The sequence below is a fragment of the Bemisia tabaci genome, chromosome 4 (genome assembly GCF_918797505.1).
Source record: "Bemisia tabaci chromosome 4, PGI_BMITA_v3".
Classification (NCBI taxonomy): domain Eukaryota; kingdom Metazoa; phylum Arthropoda; class Insecta; order Hemiptera; family Aleyrodidae; genus Bemisia; species Bemisia tabaci.
The window spans coordinates 43,954,674-43,971,305 of record NC_092796.1 but is presented as its reverse complement, the minus strand read 5'-3'; the positions used below and the strand labels follow the sequence as shown (position 1 = coordinate 43,971,305).

At 35.2% G+C, this 16,632-nt stretch overlaps 1 protein-coding gene across 10 annotated transcripts in view; it reads right to left on the bottom strand.

Annotated features, from left to right (window-relative positions):
* Positions 1-5,545: 5,545 nt before the first annotated feature.
* The window catches only part of LOC109037958 (NAD kinase), a 149,744-nt gene continuing 138,657 nt past the window's right edge, over positions 5,546-16,632 (bottom strand). For 8 of the 10 annotated variants that reach the window (XM_019052841.2, XM_019052844.2, XM_019052845.2 and 5 more), the window contains 5 exons: positions 15,789-15,986; positions 14,919-15,076; positions 14,373-14,455; positions 10,928-11,135; positions 5,546-10,123 (listed from right to left, as the gene is read on the bottom strand). In XM_019052841.2, the coding sequence (XP_018908386.1) occupies positions 10,928-11,135; positions 14,373-14,455; positions 14,919-15,076; positions 15,789-15,986 (647 nt within the window). In that variant the 3' untranslated portion in view covers positions 5,546-10,123. Of the gene's footprint in view, positions 10,124-10,927; positions 11,136-12,088; positions 12,111-12,982; positions 13,066-14,372; positions 14,456-14,918; positions 15,077-15,788; positions 15,987-16,632 lie in introns of those variants that run through there. The other 2 variants (XM_019052839.2, XM_019052840.2) reach the window with 2 other exon arrangements.

Genomic DNA, 16,632 nt, shown 5'->3' with positions numbered 1-16,632 from the left:
GCTGCCACTTTATTTGGGGACTCCAAAACTGAAAACACGGCAACCCTGCTAATGTATTTGCCTCCTATCTATGTATGGAGAGTTTGTTTTGATGTAGACGTGAACTCTCAGGGTAGGGTGGGATATCTCCTCCATTTTGGCCTCAACTTGAGAGCTTTTTTTGAGCTTGGGAGATGATTTCAGAGAAAACCAGTGGCACCATCGTGTTTCTCGCGAACTTTTACGTAAGAATCAATGGTCAAATCGCAAATCCCTCACACATGCAACATCTCCATTAGTCAATTATTTTCTCCCTTAGTCGCCCTGGTAAAAATTGGCAGTAGAATGTGTGTTCCATACTATAGACCTAAAGCCGGCTGTAAGATTTCCAATAGCTTCTGTAGCCGGCTGTACAATTTCTTATATCCTTTTATAGCCGATGGCGATTAAGCAACAGCCAGACGATAACGTTTATGCGAAACGTTACTAAATACGGATACTAGGACTCAGTTAGTTTATGGACTACCGCTCTCTTTTTGTGCCGTAGTGTCTTGATTTATTTTACGAGGAAAACTCCGTACTTTTGAAGGATGCCTGTCATTCTTATTATGTTGGAGCGCCTTCAATTTCTTATGATAATCTGCAATACCTCTTGTGTGAAATAGTTGCTTCAGACGCCGTGGCAAGCTGCGGCGCGGCGGGCGGGCAGAGAGCGCGAAACGCGCATTGGCGCCTACAAACCTAACAGGGATACTTCACGCATTGCGCAATGCGTGAAGTATCCCTGTTAGGTTTGTAGGCACCAGTGCGTCGCCGCTCCGCTTTGTGTTAGGCTCTAATATTTAATCTCGCGGAGTCAGCGCTTTTCAACTCATGATTTTGAAATGTTTGCACTTTTTGTATGGACTATTCTCATTTTAATTGATGAAAAAAAATGTTTTAAAGGAAAATATAATGTGTGTTTTGTAAATATTAAGGTGATTCTGTACAAACTTAAGGATTTCCAAAGCACACGAATTTCTACACAATTTCTTATAGCCTTTTATAGCCAATGGCGATAAAGTGTAAGGCCCGGCGATAGGATCTATAGCCCGACTGTATACTTTTTTATAGCTTCGTATAACCCGGCTATATGATTTGCTCCGCTTTCTACAGTCAGCTATATGATTTTCAATAGCCTTCTTTAGTCGGTTATAAGAACTCCTATGGTATTTTGAAACGCAGCTCCTATTGCCAATTTTTACCAGGGATCGATGGGAACCAACCATTTTAACTAATACTACGTAAGTCTGCTTTGTCTATCGCTTTGTCTATCAAATTCGACGATCAGCCCGCTGTACGTTGGGACACTCAAAGGTGTTCTCTTTCGTTTAATCAGCTCTTAGCCAGTACTTACTGACGGTGACCAATCCCTGTGGGGCTAATCAGCGTAGCTCGCACACCACGTAACTCGTTTGCGATGTTTAACAATCACGGCTCCCATTTTATTTCTTTAAGGGAGAACGAATCAATATTATTTCCTATTATTTCCTAATAAGAAGCATATTCGGAGACGTCCTTAGCCTCAGGGGCCAAATATTTGTATCATTTAAAAACCCAATCAACAGTACTAGCAGCGTAGATTAGTAAGTAGGTAATGCGGTTGCCTCTGTTAATTTTTTGATAAAGAGTCTCAACGCATAAGAAACGCCTTCATGGAGAAAAGATACTTCCTAGCGTGGTCGCCGAGGCCGAATAGTTGCATCATTTAAAAGACCCAATCAACAGAGCCGACAGCGTGGACGTAGATTAGTGAGTAATGCGGTTGCCTCTGTTAATTTTTTGATGAAGAGTCTCGACGCATAAGAAACGCCTTCATTGAGAAAAGATACTTCCTAGCGTGGTCGCCGAGGCCGAATAGTTGCATCATTTAAAAACCCAATCAAATGTGTAACAGCGTAACACAATGCGGTAATGCGGTTGCTGGACGCCTGAGGGGCGAGTCTGCTACGTGCAAAATGCCCCGCGACGAAAGTGTTGCTCCATCCATTATAAGTTAGTCCTTTCTTTCCTCTAATTTTTTCCCCATCGTAATCAGTAGATATGTTCCTCTTTTTCAACTTTGATTCCGCTTTCGCTTATCTTTTCTTTGGAGTGATATCCTTTTGTAAGCGCTCGGCTTAATTCTATGTAGGACGCCACGATTTAACTTCATGCTTAAAAAAGTAATGCCGATCTCGGGCAAAGAACCTGTGGAACTTAAAAAGCGCGAGTATAGATGAGGGGCTTGGAGGACAAGGCGCGCAAGTGCAGCTTTTGAAAAAATCGAGATATGATGATTTTAAAGAAAAATAGTCTCAATGCATGTTCTGTGGAAAATTCGCTTCCAAATTCCAATTTTTAAGTATCGATAAGTCAGTTTGAACTTTCTTTCCACCTTATGAATCCATGTGATTTCGAAACTTCAAACACGTATTTTTTGAAATAGCAAAAACTGCACTTATGCGCCTTATCCTCCAAGACCCTCATATCGACGGTGAAACTACCAAACCACGTATCTCGTTTGCGGTGTTTAAAAATCTCCGCTCACATATTTTTTTTTGAAGTAGACCAAATCAGTATCATTCCTTGAAATTTTCACAGAATTTTCTCCGCACGAAGAGGAAAAACCACGGAAATTTTCAAGACTGGACGTTAAGTAGTTTTTCATTTAAAAAAATAAAGTATGACAGGAAGTCTGCGACGTCGCAAACCGAGATACGTGGTTTGGCAGTTTCACCGTCGATATATGCTGATCTTATATCTCTCTATTTTCTAGGTTTCGCTTAATTTTTTCATTTTTCAGCGGAACGAGTATAAACTAGCATTTGAGGTGGACGAGGAAGACCATTTCAGGAGATTGAAGGACCAGGTCAATCGCAAGGAGATCGAATTGAAATTGTACCGCGGGAGCTCCGACCCATTCGTGAAATTTGAGAACGACAGGTTCATCGTTGGCGATTTCCCCGTCATGCAGACGCTGTGGACCTACGGTGTGAACGTCACATTTGGAGAACCCGAGCCTCTCGCTAATGACCTGCCCCCGGGCGTCATGGAAGTGAATTTCTAATGATAATAATGGTTTCAAAAATATATTTTTTTCCCCTCTTCATTTAGAAAGGGAAAAAAATAAACTGATTTCATCTCTGATCTGCCTGTCGTCTTTGGTCGAGACCACTCCTGGCTATCCAAAACTTTGAATGGAACCGGGAATAAGAAACACACAGGAAAGCTAGAAGACTTAAACGCAACTTAGATAAGTACTTAAATGACGAGACAACTGGTCCAGTCGGCCATGACAGCCATGGTGAGAAAAGCTTAATCTATAACATTTTTAAATTGAAATCTCTCTTGAATTTCAAAGCGAAGACCATTTCTTAGGTTCCGATCGGCCAGCGTGGTGGCAAAGCGTTTAGTATCACGCTGAGACGAAGGCGCTCTACGTCGAAATTGTGCCTTTGAGGTCTTTGCGCAATGGAGTCTTTATCGGCATTCATCAACATGAAAGTTTTGCTACATAAATCCATCAGGTATTATTTCTCGAATCTTCGAGGTCATATAACTTTTGAAGTGCAGCATGATGATATACTCATTGGATGTAATATACTTTAAATATATTACCTAGACAAGCTCCAGGAGATTTCAGGTGAGGTTTTCAATCCGATTTTTGGTGAGATTTAGTCGGATTTTTTAACCTCCTAACTTAAAAAAACGCAAAAAAAAGTAGGGAATCAAACTCAAAACATTAATAAATAAGATAAACAAAAATTAAGAGATAAATAAGAATACTCTAACTTTTATTTTGTTATAAGATTTTGTTGTTCGTGTTTTGTTGGTGCATTGAGCACCAATGTTAGTGTAGAATTGATAGGCACTTATGTTTCCAAAATTGAGTATCAGGATCACTGTTATTCAATCGAGTCTCAACTGATAGAAAACTGCCTTGTGTTGAGTCTCCGGCAGGGAATTCTTACAAAATCTTGATTTACTTAGGCTTTTTAGCCCCACCTATTTTATATCATATACAAAAGGCCCCACCATTGATTCAGACACCTGGTAACATCGAACCAAACGTGAAACTCATAGAAATTCCTTGGATTCAATTCTGAAATTTTACTAATATTCGACCATTTCCGACTTACTTTGAAGCAATTTGAATTTTAACGTAAGTTCGCCCTTTAAACTTCTGCAACCTTTTTGTTTTATTGACAATTCTTCTCCTCCAAACAAATATTCTAGGAGAAGGGCCAAACAGACTAGTTTTGAAATTATTGGTAATTATGATAGTAGGTAAGAAAGTGAAAAACCCACTCAAATATGCACTTTTAGATGGATAATTATTGGAGACGCTGTTTCTCACTTTTAAATGTACTTATTTTTTTCTTGTTCCTCATAATAGAGGAAAAATTGTAAATGTATTGTCCGTTCCTCCTGTAGGTAGTATGTTGACTCTAAAAAAAAGCCAGTTGGTGCCAAAACTCTATTTTAAAGTTTTATTCCTCAATAATGTTTCAACCCCATTTTAACGTTAAAATGCTGACATGGTAAGGCTTGATTTTTTTAGGTAGCTAAAACCTGTATTTGTCAGATAAATATCTGAATGCTATCTGAATGTGTATTGGTGTCTGTCTACTTAATTCATATGATACTTTCATTCATTTATCTATTACGTATTCAAGATATTTCAGCTTCAAATTTAGGCAGACTTTCCATATTTATCCTTTTTGAGAGCTCTGTTTTGTATGTTTGGACTTGACAGTTACTTGACAACTACAGTTTATCACTTCAACTTGTTTTGTGGGTTAATTTTTGATATTACAACTTTTAGGTTTTTTCCAAATGTTGCAAACTTTGATTCAATTTTAGACTACTTTCTCTTTTGATTGAAGCAGACAAAATGTAAACTAAGTTATAACTTTTACAAACAAAACAATTTATCTTAATCACCACGGCAGCACTATGAACCGTTTTTCAAGCATTATTTTCAAAATTGTATGCACTTGGCAGCTTGGATCTGGGACTTCCCTGATCTAAAAAATCTTCCTTTTTGGATACAGCCTTCATCAAAGTCAATTGAAGACTACATAGCAATTCCTTCAAATCCAAAACCAGATTATTTATTAATGATTAATAGGTAATCTAAAATAAAACACTTTTCGAACAAAATGACGACCATTTGTACAGCCTCAACAATTACTGAAAAAAAAAGTGATGGGAATGAACTAGCATTGAACCCTAAAAAAGGTATGAGTTCTTTGAGGCAGTCTGAGGAAAAATTTGATTTTTCAAAAGAACAAAAGTTTTTCAAAGTTGCCTTCAAAATTCGAGCTCTGGTAAATTTTGAGGGGAAAAAAGCACTCTTATTTTCTGGGAGACATCCTTGCTCACGATTACTTTCAATTACCTGTTGTTTGCTTTCAAGACCAATACAAACTTGATAAGTCTAATACTTCAACTTTTTTAATTCATTTACGGCAAATTCAAAAAGAGAGTCACGGGTAAAGGTAGAGATGATGAAGGACAGAAATAAGCAGTTACAATTCTCATAAATGATTGATGAATAAAAAATATTATTTTCAAATACAATTCAAAATAAAAGTTATGACTACACAAACAGATACAAGTAAATAATTGTTAAGACGAGTGTATAAGTATGCAGTAAATAAATTATAAAATTAAAAATGAAAAGTAGGGAAAAACTATGATTAATACTTTGAAAAATTATGCACAGCATAATTTGGAAAGGTTCAACAATTAATAACTTGAAAACTTAATGGCTGCCAAAATGTCATGATGGAGAAAAACTACTGAAGTAGATGACAGACATTGCTGGTTGTACCAAACGGCGTGAACAAGAAAGTTTATGTTGGGGATTTTGGTTAAAAAAAATTGTTTTACATTGTATGATTTGGCGTTCTGGTTAAGGCATAGATGTGCCAATTGCATTAAAAAAAATTAAATAAAAAAAAAAAAAATAGATAAATAATAACAAACTGAACGTTATGATAGAAAACATTTTTAAACTTTATTCGATTAAAGCATTCTATTCTTAGAATATTTTTTTTCATAATTAGCATATTTTTCTTAGAATTCATCTGTAGAAAATACAGAAACTTTTAATTTAAGAATGATAGCTGAATAACAAAAATAAATCTACTCAATTTCACGCATGAAAAGTTCTGAGTTTTTCCGAAAACAATTTCATCACAAAACAAATGATGAAGAAATTGATATCTGATAAGTATTCATTTGTTGGCACTTTTAGGGGAAGAACAATTTTATTGTCAGGGAAAAGTTGCGATCAAATAGATAAATTACATAATAGATGCAAAACATGTTGTTACAAAATATGATGGTCCCAAAATAGTTGGGATAGGGAAAAATTAAATGATGTTGACAATTTATGAAAATATTGCAAACTTTTTTTTCTTCTTTTATTTTGGGCCATTGTTTATTTTACAAAATTACCTTGGTTGGAAGACTCACCACTTAAAAGCCTTTACAGAGAGAATTAAAACTTTATTTATTCACCACTTCATTTCAAACTTTCTGACAGTTGACAAAAATCTGTCAATTCTTAGATTTAAAATGGATGTATTTTTTCCTTTATATCAAACTGTCACTTTGTAAGACAAGTGAAAGAGATCAGGGTTGAGTGCAAAAAATTTGCAGAGTAGAATAAACCTATAATAAAGACATAGTCTTTTTAATTTATTTATTTATTATATTCTTCACTCAATTTCTCAATTACATCCATGTGAGACTGGATACATCTTTGAAAAATGGTTTGAAACAATTTGCTTCTATATTTCCAAGCTTTAAAATTGAAGAGAATTTGAGAAACAAAAGCTCAATTGTTTTTACGGAATACTAATATGACTGTGATAAATTTGTATGCTTTTTTAGTCACTGAAGACTGGAGAGGACAGATAGCTTTTACACACCAAAACGGAAGTACAAATGAATGACCCAGCACTATGAGCTTCAGTGCTAAAATTTAGTAGTTTCATATTTTTTTTTCGACATGTATAATGAAAATGAACACAAATAGCAACAATAAATAATTGAAAACCTGTCTAAAAATTTTTCTGACAATGTCTAATGGTGATGTTGGATGCCTTTACTGCAAGCATTAAGTTATGAGAAGATTTTTTGAAAAGAAAAAGTTTCTAAAGAAAATAAGGCATTTTATATTATTAAATCAAAAGAACAAACGCTTTCAGAGTTATTGGAGGGCAAGACGTCTTTGTAGTAGATGATTCATGACAGGTTTTTATTTTTTTTCTGTTTGTATACAATAATACATTAATTATCGGCTCATTGTTTATCTAACATGTCACTTTTCTAAGTTTATCAAAATTTCTTTCATTTTTTCCCAACATATATACTGTGGTCTAGTATGATTTTATGATTTTTCGATTATTCAGTGTTTTGGTATCCGGCTCAGGTTTCTGCCACAATTCATCCGATAATCAAAGTATTACTGTGTGTATTTGCAAACAGAATAACGATTTTCAGATTAGGATTTTAAATGCACTTAAAAATTTGCTGATTATTAATCTAGATCTTTGAGGTAATATGTTGGAGTTAGAAAACTCTTTGAATAAAATTGATTCCAATGTTCTGTAAAAAGATATTTGAGGGCAAAGAGCCTCAATGAAAGAGTAACAAATAGACTAGGATTTGAGAAGGGTATTCTACTTCAAGAAATAAAACGATGATTGAAGATTGCTACAAGTTTAAGGACGAAACCTGCCTTCAGCTTGGTAGGTATCTCTAAAAAATACCGCATGAGGATGTGGAACTCATGATATGCATATTAATTGAGCAGAAGGTTTTTGAGTAGAAGCATTAGGTTGGGAGAAATCTTGGGATGCTCAGGTCAACTCACACTTTGATACTTTAATATAGAAAGGAATAACAATAGAAAGGAGAAAAGGTCAAAATTTTTCGAGTTTTTCATACTTCATGAGAAAAGCAAAGAGCAGTCTTCGTCAATGATTTGAGATAAGAGAAGACAATCACTTTAAGCAAATGAAAATACTTTCAATCAAGAAATTTGAGAATGGAGACATGAAAGAGTAGTTGATGTCTCTGACCGGTTCAATAATTCCGATTTAAGACCGCACTAAAATGTGAACATTCTTCAGATAGTATTGATTTTTCAGATCCACAATTCAATCATACCTGTACCATTCATACAGACGGTAAAGTAGATTTATTAAGATTTTAAGAATGAAAGTTTGATTGCAAAAATTCAGTCTTTTATCTTGGGGAGCCTTCAATGGGTTCCTCGACTTCAAGCCATAAACCAGCTCTAAATGTGCTCGCACAATCTTCTAAGCAAATTTGTAGGCTGCAGAGGAGCAATTTGAAGAAAAAACCAAATTAATTGTCTGTGGACTGTTCAACGGAAATGATTTTGAAAATATGCCTCATTAAAACCCATGGCAAATAAACTTGTACATTTCTCTTCATTTGAATTCACCTTCACTGACAGCCCTTTAACTCGGTTAATTTGATCTTCATTCATGACTGATGCATACAAAATGAAAAGTGAGCTTTAGAATTGTTCAGTTCACAGTAAATAATAAAATTATTGCACACGATTGGTAGTTGTCACATTTTGGTGCGTCATACATAATTAGAAACACTTATTTACTTTCGAACACGCAAATAATCATTCTAAAATTTGACAACTACCAGCAAGATATATTGAAAAAGAAACCTATGAGGTTAGAGTAAATGTGAGTTTTGGAAGCTACACTCGGTGCTTCCTAGATCTGGAGACTAATGTGAGGGCTTCCAAAATTTTTAAGAAGATTTTACTAACATTGATTTCATTCAAAAATGAAAAAATAGAGAAGCTTAGACTACTTCGAAGATGTTTTTGAGAGATAATGTGTCTACAGTTGGATTCAATTCAAACTTTTCCATAAACTTCATGAGGAAAAATGAAAATTCAAATTGTACATCAGGATCGTTGAAATTGTTAAAGAAAAGTGATTAATGTCAATGAAATTTAATAAATAAATTTCATTAAAAATACATTACTTAAATTTGTAGCCAATTAATTAATTCACATCTAATATTGAGAGAGCACTTCTGACAAACTGATTGAACCTAGCTGCCTGAATTCAAGGCTCTTAGAAATCTTGTAGATTCATCAGCAACGATATTTGACTTATTTTATAAATTTTTTAGAGATTTAAATGAAGTCTGTCATCTTGGTTAGATTTTTGTAATGAACATTGTTTTATATCTCAATATAAAAGAAATTTCAATGATGCAAGTAGTGTGAAATTAAAAATTATTCAACAACGAATTTTACTGTCAAAAATGTGCCAATTCAAACATAATTTAGCAATTCACCATTCAGTCCATGATTCCTTCTCTTTCTGCATTCGAGGCACAGAGAATGAAATTATTTGTGAACAACTTTTAAAAAAGGTTCAATCTCCCGATTGACCGATAACTTGAATTTATTAGTTGGTAAAAGATCACATTTAAAATAATTAAAATAATAATACAGCACAAAGGAATCAACAAAAGCACTTCTCTAATGTTGCCAGGTTAAAGAATTTTTTGTACATTCTAGTGAGAACTCACTTGAAATTCAAAGATCTTTTTCAGAATCGGGCAACGCTGGACTTATCAGCACCATTCAAAAATTACAGGTGGGTTTCACCTTTCCAGATACAACAGAGCTTGTTGAAAATTTTATAACATTAACAGAAACAATTGTCATATAAATTAATAGTACTTACACTTAGACTATCACTTAATTTTGCTTATAACAATTTAACTACATAATAAAACTTTGCGGAGGACAAAAGAATTTTCAGAGGTTTTTGAAACCTGCGTTCAGAGGGTTCCAGGCACAGGATGCATCCAAAATAAATCATTAAGTACAAAAATTTAAACACGCATGTGAATGTCATGTTTGATATGCTTATAACCGGATAAAAATTGGGATGCATTCTTTGCCCCTTCATGCCTGGAGTACGAAGAAAAACAGGAATAATCATTCTTATCCAGTTGTTGGCAAATAATTGAGAGAAAACAAGAAAAAGCTGAGAGCATACATTATTGTCATTTTCTTCCTCCAATTTTGCTGACTCATCATCTGAAACAAAAATAGAGTCTGTAAGTCGGCTAGAATAAGTTTAAATTTGTTTTTGGGGCCATTCATAAAACATGTACCGCTGAATTTCAGATGTTTTGACCCCCTCCTCCCTTTCGTAACACTTTTGTCCTATAGGTCCCTATTTTTGACACGGAACTAAATTTTTAACCCTCTTTTCACGCCTCTTTCCACCAGGAGCATTGCGGATTTTATGAACAACCCCTTTCCTGCCTTTTCCGCGCACTTCAATTTAGCAAAATTTCCCCAAAAATTAGCCCAATATAGTGAGCAGAACCCTAAACAGATACATGCATAGTGGCGCTTGTCACGGGTTAAAAACGCTAGTGTCACAGTGATTTGTCTGATGAACCTAACAGCTCGCATAGAGCTGCTCTCCCAGCCCTTTTCTCCATGCTCTCGTCACTTGCCTCTGTCGCATCATGCACTCATTGCCGGACTCAAATCACGCTGCACATAGGCAGAAGAGCCAGACTATTAAAGGCTCCGGATGATAAGAAAGAGACATAGAGATGCTAAGAGAGAGGCAAAGCATGGAATCCTGGGCCACCGAGCAACACAATTGTGACCCCTGCTTTCTTTTTTTTTATTTCTTGGACAAAAGGAAGGCTTAAAGTGGCCAAAATTGTTACACATTGATCAATTATGTATAATGGTGTTCCAGTTCTTATGTTCAGTAGACTTTCATTTTTTAATTAAAACTGATAGTAAAAAAAATTCTTTGTTACAGCCAGCTTTATGTCTCGATTATAAAAAATATTAAGGTAAGGAGAAAAAAAAACAAACCTAGCTCTCCAGATGCTCCATTTGATGTTCCAGGGAATCTAATGTGTCATTTGAACTGGAGTGAGTGAGATCACTTAGTTCATCTAAATGCTTTTGCCTCTTCCGCACGTTCCAGTGTAAACATTCAGCTAGTGAATCAAACCAGTCGGAGATTTGGTCTTGAGAACAAATCGACGGAACTGGATAGATCGACGTTGTCACGCGTAAGCTGCAAGGGACAAGGTACGATATGATTAGTGACTCAATTGAGAAGAGATACAAGGGGGAAATGTACGACACAGCTTAGCTTCATAGGTAGCTCTAGCTTTTTGTTGTGCGGATTATGTTGGCATACTGAGTTTCATGACCATCAAATAATTCAAGCACAGCACTTAAGGCACACATGTCTGCCAAGCTGTTCAACAACCTGAGGCAGCTTAAAAAGCTGTCAAAGGAGGTAGAATCATAAACACAAGATAGACGTGACCTTTTCACACTGCTGTTGCCTGGACAGCAATTCAAAAACGCAAATTCATTTTAAATTCTAATCGTCCTTTCATCAAAAAATATCGTATGAAATGATACAAAAAGAATTTAAAGGGTTATTCCTTTCAACAAACATCATATTGATGGTGAAACTGCAGAAAGGAGTATCTCGGTTTGCAGCGTTGCAGACTTTCTGTCATACTCGTCCTCTTCATTTTCCTCATGGAAAATTACTGGGTGCCATGTCTTGAAAACTTCAGTGATTTTTTTTTCACTGTGTAAGGAATATTCTGTGGCATTTTCAAACCATGTTGATGGTTCAGTCTGCTTTTAAATAATAAAATAGGAGTACAGATTTTAAGACTCTGTGATTGAAAATGCATTTTTGCAGTTTCTCTGTCAATATATTACTGAACTAATTATACTTTTTCTAAAAGCTTTGAATGTTTTTTTCTTTTCACCAACTAAAAATCCACTAAAAAACCGTCCTCTCAAACAGCCTCTCATAGTTACCATTTTTTGCCCCACCTAAACAACCATGACTTATTTTGTAAGAGACAAAGAGGCAATATTTTGTGGAAATATTAAAATTCCGAGAAGTGAGGAACAAAATGTTTAGATTGGATGTTCTAAGCTTAAAAATAACATGCAAAACTGAATGTATCACTCACATCAGTCATGAAAAGCCCCAAAGTCAAAGGCAGCACAAAACTACCACCTAAAGCACAATTGCAACTATTATGAGAACACCAAGTCTAAAAGTTAAATATAAAAAGCAGCAAAATAGGCAAAAAAGCAATTTATGAGGAACAGATCTCACAAACTTGCAAAAATGTGAAGGTGTACTCTATTCCTCCATCTCCATAGGGGAATTTTTAATTCAGCTCAATAAACAAGTTTTCATTTTACAAACAATGTTCAACGAGGTTATTGGAGGCACTTTCGCAGAAGAAAAAAATAGAAATAAAATTAAAGCTTAGAAAAAAAGGTTAAAACTGAGTTAGTTTCATTATAATGTTGTTAGTAATTCATTAACCATTGTGAGCCCCTTGAAAAAAGAGGGAAATGTTAACATAATTATTATAAATTGGATAGGTATTTTGAATTCACACATGATAGATTTGATATTTTAAAAGAACACACATAGTTATATGATATTAAAAATCAGCTTCTTGGAAATATGTATTGAGGAGAGATAGAGGAAAGAGAGAGATAAATTGTTAGTAATATTAGCTAAGCAATGAAAATACAAGAGAGAATATTTTTGAATATTGGAACCAACGTAACAGAAAAGTAAAGCTGCAGCTGCAGCTGACAACTCGCTTTGCAAGGTATTTTTATACTAAAGAGAAGCGAATGTTTTTGGGTATTCCATCAGAAGGGCTCCTTGATATAGATGTATTTATGCCAAAAAAACTCTGTTGAACTAAAACCTATGCATAAAGTTTCTTACAGCAAAAATACGATCATACGTCAGTATAGAAAAAGATAGAAATTTAGACTGTAGAAAGAATGTCAGATGATCTCGAAGTAAAGATTGGTAGGTCTGTACAGTACTATTATGAGAGTATATAATTTGTGAAAAGCTACCTATCGCCAGCCAGCAATTCTTGCTGATTACGGCCATCAAAAGATACCCATGCTGTGTTTCTAGAGTCATCATTCAACATGATCTGTAACATTCACTTCATAGTTTTCATAATCTAGAAAATAATCACACTTAAACCATGCATCGTTTGTTTTGGTAAGAGAGCCACAAGATTCAGCACAAATTTATAAGTGAAATGCCTGAGTAAGCACTCCTTGAAGAATGCGGATGATCAATACTTGATGCATTAAATTTTCCATGGAACCATGAGAAACCAATGGGATCTTTTTTATAAGTATATTTTCTGAACGCAAAAGGCAAAAGAGCCGCATTAGCTCAATTCTCTCGATTTGTTAAGCAAGAAAAAAAATTGAAAAAGCGCTGCAACAATTTCTGAGACAATAAAGCCTCCAACTTTTCAGATCGACGCTACACCGACGTTTGTGACAATTAAGATGCTAAAATTCAGCATTACATCAGTTGGTTGTCCAGGGGCAAAGCTAGGAAATTTCTCTTGGGAGGGGGGGGGCATGGGACCACCTCTCGTGGTGAAGAAAGCAGGTGGGGGGGTGAGGAATGGAGGATCCCGTTTTTCTGGGGGGGCACGAGATTTCTGGGGGGGCAGGCCCCCCCAGGACCCCCCTAACTACGCCCATGTGGTTGTCTTGTAGCTCCTTCAGCTGATCAGTTTAGATTTCTGATTATCAAGAGATACTTCACCAAGTATTCTTTGACTCCCAACGATTGCATAGTCACAAAAAAGGGCCAAAAAATAAAAATATGGCTTCAAACTTTAAAACACTCACAAATTTATTTTAAAGTAAAGAAAAAGAGAAGACTGGGATAAAACTGTGTCTATTTAAATACCTAGATGTGTTTCCATAGCCATTCTTAAAGAACTTGACTCAAGGAAATTACTGATGTACAAACAGTTTCATTGAAAATAATTTATTAGTGATTTATGCAGCTTAATAATCAAATAAAGGTATAGAGACCATTTAAAAAAGGTCATTTTTTTCCTTCTTTAATGCTAAATATGTCAAAACCAGCAGTTTAAAATGGGAAGGAAAAATTAAATCAAATTCATGATCTCTTTGACTTGTATGATGGTTCCCATGAAAGTAAACAAACTCATGCATGATACTGATGGAAAAAAACTCAATGGAAATTAAAATAATCAACCTTAAGCCTTACCAGTACACTGCACTACTCAAACAAATTAAAATATTATTGCTACGATAGTGGCTGATAATGCAAAATATATTAGATGCCTATAATCTTGTAAAACAATTCACTCCAAAAAGCAAGCACACCCTTTTGAGGACAAAAACAATGGAGCGATGCGATGCAATGCTATGGATGCAACCATAATTAGGAGAAACTCAAGTTTACCTATCGCCGTGAAATAATTCTTGTCGGTTTCTACCATCAAATGACACCCAGGAGGTATTCCGACTGTCAGGTGAAACAGAGATCTAATAAAAAGATAGTTTACTTAATTTTTTGATACATTATAAAATTTTTACAGTGAAAAGAGAAAACTGCACATTAAACTTTTTGTCCTGAAATTGAGGATTACGAAAAAATTTTAAGAAGGACGAAGCTGAAGAGGTTGAGATTCAGTTTTGAAACATGCCATTAGAGCACTTTGCCTCGGATGGATTTCAAGATAAATCCTTCAACCTCGCCTCAAATATACGTTGGCATGTTCTAAATTGGATCAAAGAAGTTTTATATGTTGAATCAGGTTTAAATTTAAATTTCGTGTACGTTATTTTTAGTCATAGTAAATTAGCCAAAACAGTAGCTTCCACTTGATCACCTATTGACGTATTTATGGAAAACGATGAAAGATATATGAACTGACCAATAGATTCTATTTTTTAAATTTTCCTCTTTTAAAGTTAGGAAAAAATAAAATAAGCATGGGAAACTGACCTTAAGTTCAACACCGGCTGGGACAACGATCGGCCTAAATGAAAGCGAGTGAGGACAGATAGGTGTGACCATAATGGCTGGCACACTTGGATGAATCATTGAAGCACCAGCAGCTACTGCATATGCTGTGCTTCCGGTGGGAGTGGATACAATGAGGCCTGAAATATTTGATTAGGAATTTAAAAAAATGCAAAGAATAAAACACAGTAAAAAGAAAGACTTGAGAAAAAATTAAACAAAATAAATTGGCATTGTAGGTAGCAGAATTTTCATAAATTCAAGCTTATCATAGTAAATGATGATTAGATACTGAAAAGTTAAATGGATTTACCTTGACCTACGTAGCAAAATAGCCATTGAACATTTAAAAATTCGGAGTGAAAGTAGTCAACAATAGTCATACTTCAACAACAATTTTGTAATCGGGAATTGCACTTCAATAGGTGTTTGATATTCTAAAATTGAAGGATGAAGTAGTTTTTAATTGCTGTTAAAAAAATACATTTACGGCCGGTTTTTAAAAACTACAAATGATTTTCGTGGTTTGGGAGCTTCACTGTCATTGGCTACATGTTACCAATAAAAAGCCCAATTACCATTACTAGTCTTAATATTCTCTTATGAGGGATATTACCTGAACAAGTTTTTACTTCCTCCGATTGTTCTGTGTTTAATTTTCTTTTAAACAAAGAGACAACAGACTGCTTATTGATCCTCTTAGTATTACCCGTCAAACATGTAACACTCATCTCACTCAGCTGGGAAATGAGCCATTGAAGAAATTTCACTAGTATCCTAAGCAAAGTGACTTTCTATTTTTGGGTGGACAAAATTTCTAGCTAAAAGAATAAAGCCATACAATCTACTCACCATCTCCTTGAACTGAGGTTATGTGTTTTCCATCTAAAAATAAGTCTATGTTTGAAAGATACGGAGATGGACCACGGTCTATGACCACTTCATTGAGGACGAGTAAATTTGTCGGTGGGCCTGAGGACTTACTGGTGTCTTCATTTTTCCGCATAATTATGCATCTAAGGCGACTCCTTAAAGTAAGGGCAGCATGACCTGCAATGAAGAGAAAGGAGAAATACATAATATGTTTTTGACAAGACAAATTTCATAGAGGAGCAAACAATGAGAGTACCGGAGATGCTATGGACGGATGGTCAGCTTTGCTCTTAAAAATTTTTCTTTATTCGTCAGCCCTTTATTCCTCAGAGAAAACAAGAGAAAATCTTGAGAAAAGAGGATGAGAATAATATAATCGCCCCTTTCTTAAACTAGTGGACATAATTAAATATTTGTTTGAGAGGGTGATGGTTAAGGATTCTGGGGAGGGAGGCAGGCGCATCCTCCTCCCCCCCCCCCCCCGCCTTCCTGCGCCCATGCCTAAAATGCCACTGAAGTATGAAAGATGAACGAAGGGGTGTTTCGAGAACAACAATTCGCAAGACAGTTAAAACGTTCTGGACCATGGCATCAAGTTCCAGTTGCTTATCAATAGGCTGATAGATTTAATTACTGCTTGAAATATTCTGAAAAGATTATCAAAGAGGATTGTCAGAAAGAACAGCTCATTTATCTTCAAAATAAAATTATTTGAACAATGCTGGAAACATTAAGAGGCCATAATTAGCAATACGAAATATTAAAGTCCTTCAGTTCAATAGATACTTTAGTCTCATCCATGTATCAAATTAATATTTCAGAA